This window comes from Lepisma saccharinum, chromosome 7, assembly GCF_977018435.1.
Source record: "Lepisma saccharinum chromosome 7, izLepSacc3.1, whole genome shotgun sequence".
NCBI lineage: Eukaryota > Metazoa > Arthropoda > Insecta > Zygentoma > Lepismatidae > Lepisma > Lepisma saccharinum.
In genome coordinates this window covers 73579601-73592282 of record NC_139235.1, presented here as the reverse complement: position 1 = coordinate 73592282, position 12682 = coordinate 73579601, and the positions used below count along the sequence as shown (strand labels likewise).

Sequence of the window (12682 nt, the reverse complement as noted above, 5' to 3'; positions counted from 1 at the left end):
TTCGATTATTTTAATATTTCGAGATATTCAATCTTTTTTATCAATCATCGATTATTCTAAGAACCTTTCAAACTGTCCGTAGCCGATTTGTAACCAATTAATCGGTTGATCCGAATCGGCTACAGCAAAGAAAGAGTATCCGATTACGGATTCATTCAGTTGCCGAATAGATTTGAATACATTTCGAGTGATTTAAGTGAGTGAAATCGTATGGTCCAAATCTACTAGGTACACTGGCCTCATCAAGTACTCCTTTACCCTCCCCCTCCCGAACGGAACCCCGGCTAAACGAAAAACCACGGTTAACCTTTTGGATCCCAAGCGTCTCGATCGAGATATCTAAAAGTAAGCCTCACGGTCCCAAGCGTCTCGATCGAGACGCTGTGTCAAGGTCATAGTTTTTACGTCATAACTTTTCTATTTTTGGCTAGAATTTCGATTTTTTTATATTGTTCCTAACACATGTATTTAACTGAAATGTTTCTTACACCTTTTTTTTCTTCATGAAAATGGAGGTGAAAAGGCGGGAAAAGGGACTTCCCTTTTGCGTCTCTTTTCAAGGGAAAATATAAATTTCAAACATTTCTACGATTTTTTAAAATAATTTTTGGGGTTTTTCTCCATTCCCCCTCCATATATACGCCAAATTTGCATAAATTTTGCATTTTGTGCATTTTGACATTTTTTTCGGGGGGGGGGGGGTGTTGGGAAACGCAATTTTTTTAAAGAAAAGTATTTTTGAGGGGATTTCCCCCCTTTCCCCTCCATATGTACCCCAAAAGTGCATAAATTATATATCGTCTGAATCTGTGATTCATTCTGCGTACAACGGTATATCTTTCATATCTCTAGGGCATTTAGTTTCTGAGCTATAGTCATTTCAAGGTACCGCTGCATTTTGAAGCTTGAATCAGTGGCGTGTCCACCATTCCTTTTGGGTGTACAACTCAAGTTACATTGGTCATACGACAATGATGCAAATATTTTTCTGTTTCTTACATGCCAGCGATAATTTCTATGTGCATGTTGACACTGTCATGTACTTTTCGAGGGGGCGGGAGGGGGGCGAAACCCCATTTTTTTAAAAAAAAAGTATTTTCAGGGGATTTCTCCCTTTCCCTTCCATATATACGCCGAATTTGCTTAAATTTCAAATAGTCTGAATCTCTGGTTCATTCCGCGTACAACGGTATATCACTCATCTCTCTAGGGCAATTAGTCTCCAATCTACACTCATTTAATTGAAACTCTGCATTTTGCTGAAAATCGGCTCGGGATCGTGAGGCTTACTTGTGAAAATGGCTTTGGGACTCAAAAGGTTAAGGTCTCAAGACAGCCAACATTGATTGGAGCAACAGACACACTTTCTTATCGCCTTACTGTAATGTGGACGTCCTTGAGGCGAACACTCCTGGATATCGAGAGCAAATGAAAAAAGGAAGCTTTTTTTTTCTTCCTTACATTCGATGACCTGTATTAAGGAGCAAGTCAGTACGCTTGCAACACCGATGTCCGCCCCGTGATATGAAATTATAAGGTGTGTGAATGCGTGAGCGTGGTGTGTTGTGTGTGTGCGAGGGGGTGGGGTAGGGGGTAGAGTGACACGCACGCGTTCATCGAAATGCATGTCAAACTCTTGATCCACACTGCTGATTTATGTGGCGGAGTGGTGAGCAGAGCACAGACCCGGGTTCGATTCCCGGCCGCCTGGGAATGGGTGTTCTTTAGGAGTGTCCCTTCATCAATTTCACCATATCTCATCATTCATCCTCATCTTCGTGATTAGCCAAAAGTGGCAGAAAAGCGAAGAAAGCAAACAAAAGCAATCAATCGGTTTTAATACCCACCGACCCTTTTCTCATACGTAGCACCAAAAAAAGTCTCGACAGGAACCCCTCCCGCTTGTTCTTAAGCATAACTCACGTCTTCTAATGGCTGTTAATATTCGGTTCATTTCCTACTATGGTTGCATTACAGTGAAATGATCCTGTATTAAACTGTAGATCAGTCGCGATTATATATCTGCATGAAGTTGTTTTCAGGTTTTAAAAAAAATGCGTTATACTTGATGTATTGTTGCCGGCGCTTATGAATAAAATCAGAACACATTCACGGGTGGACACAAGCAAATTGAAATTTATATATGTGAAAATATCTGCAACCACATCACTAATGGATTTGTGTTTTTTGTTATATAGAGTCACTTTTCTACCACTTCTGGCTAACGCGACTATCAGGATGGACTAAGGGACCTTCACAAAAAAACATCCATGTGCAGGCCGTGAATCGAACCCGGGAACTTTGGTGGCACGATTGAAAATCGACTACGTAATGCCTTCGGCTATCGAGGGGGAGTCAATGCTTCTCAGGGAATCTCAGCGAATCTATACTCTGTCTCAGCTAACCGTGGAGCAGGCAAACGAAAACAAGTCTCTGCGCAAGTAGTGACGCGAGACGGCTCCACCAATGAAGACGCGAAAGAGACGGAATCGCGTGGAGTGGGGGAAAGAGACTGCAGTTACCAGCCTTTCCAGCAGCGTGTACTGCTTCGCTCTGGCCACTCGATTTCTCCCCTTCTCTGCCGCTATGCGCGGCCTTGCTCCACGGTTAGCTGGGACAGGGTATAAACACCCCCTCCCCCTCCTCCTGTTGGTTGTGTTGATCGTGATCATTCAAGGTCTTATTTGAATCGTGTTCAAGCGATAAGCAGGTGGCCAGTGTGGGTGGAAATGAGGCCTCGGACATGTTTCCTTACTAGCCAGGACTATATTGCGTAGCATTATCAGATTAGATGCAGGACTTCTTTCTGAGGTGACTGTACATAAGGTTCATTTTCCATGCAATTTAAGGAGAGAAATCAACCTAATGTCAGATTGGAGCAAGGATCAGAAACAGCGCTTTTCACTACTATTCTTCTTGTATTCGGTGATCTTTCAATGGGCCTTGTCAGTAGCGATGATTAGGTGCAAACACTGGGAGGGGGAAGGGCAAAGCCAGTTTAGTGCGGGGCCAAAAATAGGAAAGAGTGGGGACAACTACACCTACTGAGTCTTGTAACTTTATTTATTTTACGTCGTTTTGCTTCGAATTTAGGTCAATTGTGACGACGAGGATGATTACATGGAACTGATTTACCGACTGTGGGGAACACCGACATGTATGTCTGGGCTCGAACCTGGAACCGCCGGTGGAGACATCAGTAGCCCGCCACTAAACGCCCTCGAGCACTCAGGGGACACGTTTGAGTATGTAACAGCGCCGTAGATTGTCTGAGTTGTAAGCGGAGAGCTCTTGTCAGTACGAGACCTTCCATTCGAATGATTTCATCCCAGCAAGCCGCTCCTTATACGTATAGTTTCCATTACTGCGCTTGCGCAAGCACAATCGATTAATTTAGTTCAAAATAACTCATATTCCATTTAAAATCTTTACATTCTTTAAAATCATTCATCATTCATAATCGCTTTAAAATCATTTATATTATATAATCAAAATCACTAATTTCCAAAAGGTCATTCGATTATTCATATATATTATTTTCTCTAGCAATCACCTGTATTTCGATTATTCAAATAATTTGATTAACCGTACATAATAATGCCCATAGATTGTATCTTGTATTGTTCACATCCGAAATTATTCTTTCAGTAATTATTATTTCTTTACAATTAATTTAGCTGTACTGTCTACTATCATTTCTTTGCAAACAACTGCTATGCAGATATTATTAATATTTTATAACATTTATTATGTTTCCTTAATTGATTCTCAAATAAAACTGTGTGTTTCTTATTGTTTGCAAATCGTGTACCTTGTATTTTGTTACTTACATCCTGCCATCTAGCGGACGAAGCTGATATTATGTTTACGGGTTACGCAATGTTTGACACATGTAGGATGTTTTTCTGTTACCTTTAGCATTATAGGACCACATATAAAGAGGTAAAAATAAAAACAGGCTGTTTGAATATTTAATAAACTTATATCTTTCTTTTCTTTTGCAGAGCATGCAGATACTGGAGGAAGAGAAATCAAAGTTGGATGGATTCTGCGAACAAAGTCTAAAAGATGTAAGTAAAATTTAAAAGGCGCACAAAGTTAATCGGATAATTAAAAGTTTTGACAATTGGGAATTGTGAACACCTAAACATGTTTTGTTTTAAGTTATGCTCAATCAACGAATTAGACATCATGCATTGAAATATAGCTCTGTGGCGTCCTGAGAGGGTGTCGTTGGGCTGAAACTCTCCTTTTCGAGATATTATAATTTTTTTTAATTTTTAAGGTGAATTTTTGCCGCCATTTTCCAAGATGGCGGATTTTCCCCAAACATTATGATGGCGAATTTTTAATATATTATTCATTATACTATTCCGCACAATCTGGCACAAAAAAACATTTGTGTTGCAATTATTTCCTGTTAGGTCATTATTTTCCTGTTTGTTTCCTCTCTCAACCCTATTGGTTAGCCAGGAAGTTCAATTTAGCCAGTCATCCAATTGGAGAAAAATTAGATGGTTGCAGTGTTTAAGTTCTTCTATGCATAAGAGTACATTAAAATGTGTTTACTCGTAATCAGGCAAAAAATCAATATTTACCAAACATTTTGCAGTTTACACTGTAAAAGCATAGAGCATTTTGTAATAAATGTAAACGAAAAGAAATATTAATTTTCTTTATAAATAAAGTAATCATCGTGATGCCAATATTCTGTTCAACACACATAGTCGGCAAATGGTGTGTTAGAGGCAAAAACGTAAGATATACTTTTTGGGGGGTCAAGGTTGGCATAAATAATATTTTATGTGTGTAAATATGTATCCCTCTACGTAAATTGGGGGGGGGGTGGCAGAAAGTGCCTTGCACCCCTTAAGTGTGTTACCCATAAAGTCCGCAGGGTATTTTAGCTCTGAAATTTTGAATTTTTCACTTCCACGGAGGAGAATGAACAGAGATTCCTAGATTCACATGGCACTAGATAAATTTTAGTCTAAAAGGTTAGCAACACTCTTTTTTTTTTCACTTCTCTGCTTTTCACAGAATGTGCTTAGTTCTTCCTAAATGCTGATGGATCAACTTTACCTTGTAATGTGGTGCACATAGGAAATGTATCGGAGACGGTTGTACCTTGAGTATAGTGTACCTTGGAACATTTACTGGTTCTGATGCTGCCACGTAGCGGACTCAAACTCAACTAAGTTGTAGAGAATGTCGATAGATAGTGCTGACATTAGTTCTGGTTGGTTACAAAGTCTGGATTCCCTGGACGAATCAAATTTCTCGATGCCAAAAGTAAATATTTTATTGGTTGTAGTTCGTGTTCTAACCAAGAAACGAAATCGTGTATGTGACAATCATCATGCATAGCGCATTCCTTATCATCTGGTGAGTAAATACGTATGCTAACTTCAGTAATTTATTGTAACCTGTAGCTTGGGCAGCCATGTTTGTTGAAATGCGCGTCCTCTTGTATCTTGGAACACACAACATCGTGTACCATGGAGCATGTTCATATTGGCATGCATTTCTGCCGCCTTCATTCTACTGTATCATACACGGTGCTCAATCTTCTCAACTTTGCATTACACTAGCACGTGCTCTGCTGTTCCTGCCTCCCGACACAGGACTGCGGCCATCTGTCGGCCATTCTTAGAACTTTTCAAACGACCCTCGTATATGTAATACTGGTTTATAATGACAAATAAATTTGAACTTTACTTAAGCTATTTTACAGCCATATTCCAACCTACATTCTGTGTTCCAAGGCACAAAAAGGCATGTTCCATGGTACAGCCACGGACACTGCTGGGTTGTAATGATTCCATTGAAAGTCAATGTATTCACTACAACCCAGAAGTGTCCGTGACTGTACATGACCATGTTATACCATGAACACTTTACATATCATTATATTTTATTTATTTATCCTTAATATGACTATAATGTAGCAAAATACAAACAGGAAGTTGTAAAGATATCTTGAATAAATATTGCCAGTATTTTTTCACGTAAAAAAAAGTCAATACCTAGAATTTAAAAAAAAAATAATTTTAAAAGTGTTCCATGATACAAAAGTCTCCCCGACAAAAACTCAGGCTGTAGCCGAGTTGGTAAGACAATGACACGGTATGCCAACGGCTCGGATTCGAGTTTTGGTCGAGTCTGCATTTTTCATCTCCTTTGCGTGTCAGATCGTCAGGTAATTTACATACAACTGGGAGAAACCAGGCACCGTCAATGCAAAGTACGGTCAACGAAACACACTCGACCTTAATGGACACAATAAAAGATATTGGTGAACGATTGACCAACTTATCGCTACGTGCAGATAAGGCGTTCCATGAAGATACAGGTTTAGTTTCACCAGAACTTCCATCTCCAGTGACAAACGAGCGTGAATTTAACCGTAAGTCAGTTCCTGGTCCCCGAACAGCCAATAGACTTTACAATATCAAAAACAATGCAAAGTGCCACCACTCGTAACTCCAGGGTATGGAGATCCGAATTGGCAACACACCGCTCATTGCTCCGGCTGGTCAGTTGGGAGCACCAGTTCTCACCCAGGGATCGGGATTAAGACGATCCTCCCTTCCTCCAGGAAGGAAACCACCGAATTGCGACACGTGACAGTAAATAAAATTCAAATACTTTATAATTAAAATGTCCGAAATCTTTAATCACGAATCGCGCGCGTACGTACTGATTCGCACAAGTTAAAATTATATTTTGTTGGGTCATGCACGCTCGCAGGCAGTGATAAGAAACTTATTTAGCACCGCCTTCACAGTTAATAGCAAGACCTCAACTCCCTACCTCAAGCGCGAGGCGCAGCATAACACATTGTTCTATCTTACAATAATACAAACTCATAACATAAAATAACACAAGAAAAACTGATAATTTATATAACACATCAATGTTAATTAGCGATAGTAAGCTAAAGTTCAGGTTGGCAACAATTAAAAATGCCAAAGTGGAAGTTTTTACATGGCCAAAAACACGTAGCGTGGTCCCCCCCACTCCTAACATAAACAGCCAATAGGAAAACGATATTTTATTGAAGAAATACTTTGCTATAATATTACAATATTAAACTATATAGAAATAACTAAACTGATTTTATCAAATAATTTATATTTGCCCTTGCACATAAAAATGATTAAATAAAGATTTAGTTTATAACGAAGACAAATTACTTCAATCTTGTACATTGTTGAACAAAAATCGATATTAAGAAGAAATGTATTTAACTTGTGCTTAAACAACTAAATTTGCGTGAAAGATAGAAATAATCCTAGCCATTTTTTGTCATCTATTACACTTTAAGTGCTGAGTTGTAGTACACAACGAAAATCATATGCAAATTTTCAAAAGTGAATGATTATCGGTTTTCGGACAAAAGAGCCTATCTTGTACACGGAAAAATTTCTCTCGACTTCCACCGACACAAGAGGAGCGTACTTGAAATGAAAAATATCACTTACTGCTTAGTCACTTTCAATTCCATAGAGTGCAAATTGCTTCCCTGACATTGACAAAATGTCCGATACAGAGCACAACACTTTGTACCCCTTGTTTCTTAACAATAATCCGTCTGGCGACAATATATTTACTGATAGACGGGGAAATCACATTGTTTGAGCTCAATTGTTACACAACAGCTTGTGTCAACAATCCTGCACAGAATTTCTTTGTTTCTTCAAACACAGTCATTCAGAACTGCGCTGAAGACAAGGAGCGAGAGTGGGGAACGTCTCTCCTTCAAAGGGTTACATTTGCATGTAAAATGTTCCTTCTTTCACCAAAATGTAGAAAAATGCATAAAATGACTTTTTAAAGTAAAAAAAAATGACTTAAACGGTTTAAAAAGTTTACAAAATGACGTTTACTCCAAAAATGGTCAAAAAATGCAAAAAAATGCCCTAACAAGGGCATCCCAATTTATTCACTTACGTGTAAAACACGTTTCTATCTACTTATGCAATGTTTCTGCCTTACCAAAAAAAAGATGCATTTGCATCAAAATCCTAGCCCTAGTCATCAGAGATTCAAAGGCGACAGATACAGGTGCGTAGCACTGACTGCAGGGTGGATAAAAAAATTATGATTTTTATCGGGTTATTAAATTTAAAAGAAAACGCTTAAGGTTCCTTGCTAGGTCTTTGGCACCATTCATATAGATGTGTTTTTTATATAGAAAAGCTTTCTGTAGTAAAGTCTCTGTAAAGTATTTTAACAGTTTGATTAAAGCAAATTTTTTTAAAAAAATACATGCAAATATACGTACTATGGAAATGTTTGTTGAGTGTGTTAATGAAAGTATAATAGTATCTTTTCTTCCAGTGAAAATAAAACACACTGAATATACTTTGAGTAATTGTAACAAAATATTTTTTAGTCTTTTTTAGATGAATTTTGGCAATATTTTAATTATAGTTTACAATATATCAGCTGCTTGTTTATTTACAGTTATGTCATAATGACACCAATAACTTTTTAACATGACTAGTATTTTGTATATTATTCTACACAAAATGTTTGCTAATTTTGCCTATAAAGATTATTGAATTTTAAATGAAGATTAATTTAAGTGTTTTTAGAGTTTAAATATTACATTTCCTTTCGTATGAGCTTCACCCCATTAGTATATATATACTTTGTTTCCTTTCTTTTCCTTTCTTATAGCCTGATAAACACCATTAAATGATTACGAGATTAATGTACTTTCAGTATCTACAAAATCCTTATGCACATTACTCTATGAATTATTTAAATCGCGATCTAAATCAACCTGATTTAATCAATTCACCTTGACTCGATGAGACAAATTGCACACAGGTGAAACCGTAGTAGCGCAAAACAAAGACTGGCTCGTTAGCTCAGTTGGTAGAGCAATGGCACGGTATGCTAGAGTCCCGGATTTAAATCCTGTTTGAACATCTATCGCCATAATAGTCGGACCCAGTTTGGTATTGGAAATTTTTATAGGGAAGAGAAAATCCATCACCTACTCTTGAATCTTCGGGTAATTGTACGAGGCCGTTCCAGAAAGTAAGTTTCCCGAATTGCCAACAGATAGCAGGCCATGCGTTGCGAGAGGTTAGTGCGCAAGCGTGAGAGATGCATGACGTGGCAATCGTATGCAACATGCAGCACTCCCCGACAACTCACAGTAGCACCGTAGTAGCGGTTGAAGATGGCGGCTCTTATTCCAGTTCCGACACAAAGTTACAAAAGTAGAACCAACGGTACGACAATTGTCTCAATTCCAGTGGGAGTATGTTGAAAATAGCTGAAGAATTACTATATTTGTTCCAATAAAAATTTTCATTGAAATTCTGTTTCTTTCTATAGACGGCGCCAGGGAAATTTACTTCCTGGACGGACCTCGTATAAATTGCATATATATATATATATATATAAATCCCAGATGCCAAAAATTAGCAACCACAGTGGCGTGGTGCTGATCACATCACCCCCACCTTCGGACGTGAGCAAGAAAGTGTGGGTCCCTAACTCCACACCTCCTATACGCATTCATGACGTGCTGCGAAGCACAGGGGAACACTTTACTTCTTTTTCTTTCAATATTCTTAACACTTTTACTGCCAGGTCGAATTTTGCAATTTCTTGTATGGCGCCAGACCTATTTTGATGGATAATATAATTTCTATGCACACCGTCATTGTAATACACTTTTTAAAATTCTTCTTTCCTAGGTCGTGTGCCTAACAATTATACACGACCTGTAGTAACAATGTAGTTTCATGCATGCATTTGTTTTCAAAGGAGCTGTGTATGGTTGATTAATGAGTTGTCATTTTAAGTTCACTTTATGTATAGTAAGACTAATCGGGACTGGGTCTACAGTTTAAAGTGGGATCCGAACCCCTATTTGCCTCCACCGAGTATCGAATCAGGAACGCCTTGATTACAAGGTGATGACGTAACCACTACGCCATCGGGGAAGCCGAGTTGTGTATGAGAACTATACACGCTGCTGCAAGTTCTGTATCTATCTAATTCACGTGGTCTAGGACAGGAGAAGTAAAGCAAGGAACCTGTTAGTGACTCTAAAGTGAAGCAAGGAACTTGTTAGTGTCGCTAAAGTGAAGCAAAGAATTTGTTAGTGTCCTAAAGTGAAGCAAAGAATTTGTTAGTGTCCTAAAGTGAAGCAAAGAATTTGTTAGTGACTGTAAAGTGAAGCAAGGAACTTGGTAGTGTCGCTAAAGTGAAGCAAGGAACTTGTTAGTGTCGCTAAAGTGAAGCAAGAAACTTGTTAGTGACTGTAAAGTGAAGCAAGGAACTTGGTAGTGTCGCTAAAGTGAAGCAAGGAACTTGTTAGTGTCGCTAAAGTGAAGCAAGAAACTTGTTAGTGTCGCTAAAGTGAAGCAAGGAACTTGGTAGTGTCGCTAAAGTGAAGCAAAGAATGTGTTAGTGACTGTAAAGTGAAGCAAGGAACTTGGTAGTGTCGCTAAAGTGAAGCAAAGAATTTGTTAGTGTCCTAAAGTGAAGCAAAGAATTTGTTAGTGACTGTAAAGTGAAGCAAGGAACTTGTTAGTGACGCTAAAGTGAAGCAAGGAACTTGTTAGTGTCGCTAAAGTGAACTGAGAAACTTGATATTGACACTAAAGAGACATGTATATCAATTTGATACACGTGACAGTTCAGGTGTTAAATATATCCGATTATATCCACGTGCTTGCATTGAAGACAGCTAAAAAATATTATGTCGAACCGCATGTGATAATTTCTATGGCTGTGACGTTTCGAACATTCCAGGACATATTCGGTTACAGGAGATGGTAATAATAGCAAGATGTGGTGACCGAGGACGTTGGGAACCTCTTACGCACCGAATTGATCCGATAGCCAATAGCAAACAGGATACCGCAAAGGTAATTAAATTATCATGAAATTCCTCCCTTTTTCAATATCGTGGAAGCAGGGGTCCGATTTCTACCATCCCAGTATATTAAAAAAAAATGGTCCGAAGCAATTTGATTTCGCGGTCAACCCGCGGTTCCTAACTGCGTTAAGGGTCGTGGGTGGAATTCTCTTTGCGAGACGGCTCGGCTGGATGGAGAGAAAGGGTTTACTCAAGGGTCGGGCTATTTGCACTGCATTTTTGTCACGTTTTCAAGTGACGTCACATTAGCTTCGCTTTCCTATCTCCCTCTCTCACTTTGCGGAGAGGTCTACAAAGAGTTATTGATCCCGAGGTGAACCGAAGAGAATTCTGGAGGAAGGGACAGGATGCCAACAAGCAAAAACCATATTTTCGGAATGCGGGAATCAAAGCTCGTGCCAGTCCGTAACTGTATACACTCAGTGTTTTGGTCTCTTATTCCCCTCCCCCCCCCCTCACATGGAGAGACTGGCAGACAGACATACAGAGATTGTTTGCATATAATAAATACATTTAAAGCATACGCTATCATCTATAGATACTTGAGAACTTGTCTTTTTACTTCCAACATGATTTAGATTATTAACTCCACAAAAACAGACCCGTTTAGTATCGGTGAAGAGATTATTGAAAATGTGGATAGCTTTACTTCGTAACATACCACAGCGGTGCCGATAGAATCATGCCAAGACTTGCCTGAACTTGAATCTCGATTTTGACAGGAAGCGCCGGGACGCCGACCTTTAAGAGGAAGGTGAGTGAGAGGAAACAAAAGTAGGAGGATCGAGATGAAAAGGGTATTTTGTTGGTCATCGCGGGAGGAGTAAGGCTGCTGGAATAGAGGGTACTCGCACAGAACGGTGTAAGTTATTCATTATTCCTGTAACCTGCCGTTCTCAGTCAGAAGGGTTGGGACAAAACATCTGTTATGTCTCTTAATTACTTATGCTGGGATATTTACCCCACCTCTGGCACTTTTAGGGCTGTCGCAGCAAGCGTTATTATTTGGGGAATGAGCTACTTCCCCATTGGTTCGATCCCCCGTTCTACAGGGTAGAACGCTACGACTTACCTGGGAAGTGTGGTGGCAAAAGACGGAGGGGGCTGTAGAGGCTGTTTCCCACCGTATGTAGAAAGCAAACGGCACCTTTGTGAGGCTCTATACAGTATGAAAAAACAAGAAAATATCTTATGAGGACAAAACTTCGTGTTTTTCGAAGCAATGTTAAGTCTGTGCTGTTATATGGGTCTGAGACATGGAACGTAACAAAGACAAGCACCTCTAAACTGCACACCTTCATCCATCGCTACCTGAGAAAAATGTTGAATATCGTTTGGCCAGAAGTGATTCAAAACGAAGAACTTTGGAGAATGACTTAAGAAACAGAGATGTCCATACAGTTAAAGCAGCGAGAATGGAATTGGATAGAGCACACGTTGAGGAAGGAACATAAGGCTGTCGAGAGAGAGGCCCTAGACTGGAACCCGCAGGGAAGATGGAAGAGAGGGAGGCCTAGACAGACGTGGCGAAGAGTCATTGGAGGAGGGAAAGAGCTGGAGTGCAGTGAAGAGAATTGCTGTCAGTAGGACCAGGTGGAGATGCTTTGTTGATACTTTATGTTCTACAGGGAACAACAGGAATTAAGCTAGTCATGATTTAGATGCTATGAAATCCTATATTGCCAACGGGAAAGGTGAAGAACTTTATAGTAAAACTCATGAGACATGAAGAATTTTGCATGGACGCCAACGTTATATGATATGCTAAACAAG

The 12682-nt window shown here is 39.3% G+C and overlaps 1 protein-coding gene across 3 annotated transcripts in view; it reads left to right on the top strand.

Moving 5' to 3' along the window:
* The window catches only part of IRSp53 (Insulin receptor substrate 53 kDa), a 774518-nt gene that overhangs the window by 707252 nt on the left and 54584 nt on the right, over positions 1–12682 (top strand). For all 3 annotated transcript variants that reach the window (XM_083125425.1, XM_083125426.1, XM_083125424.1), the window contains exon 7: positions 4005–4070. In XM_083125425.1, the coding sequence (XP_082981551.1) occupies positions 4005–4070 (66 nt within the window). The remainder of the gene's footprint in view (positions 1–4004; positions 4071–12682) is intronic.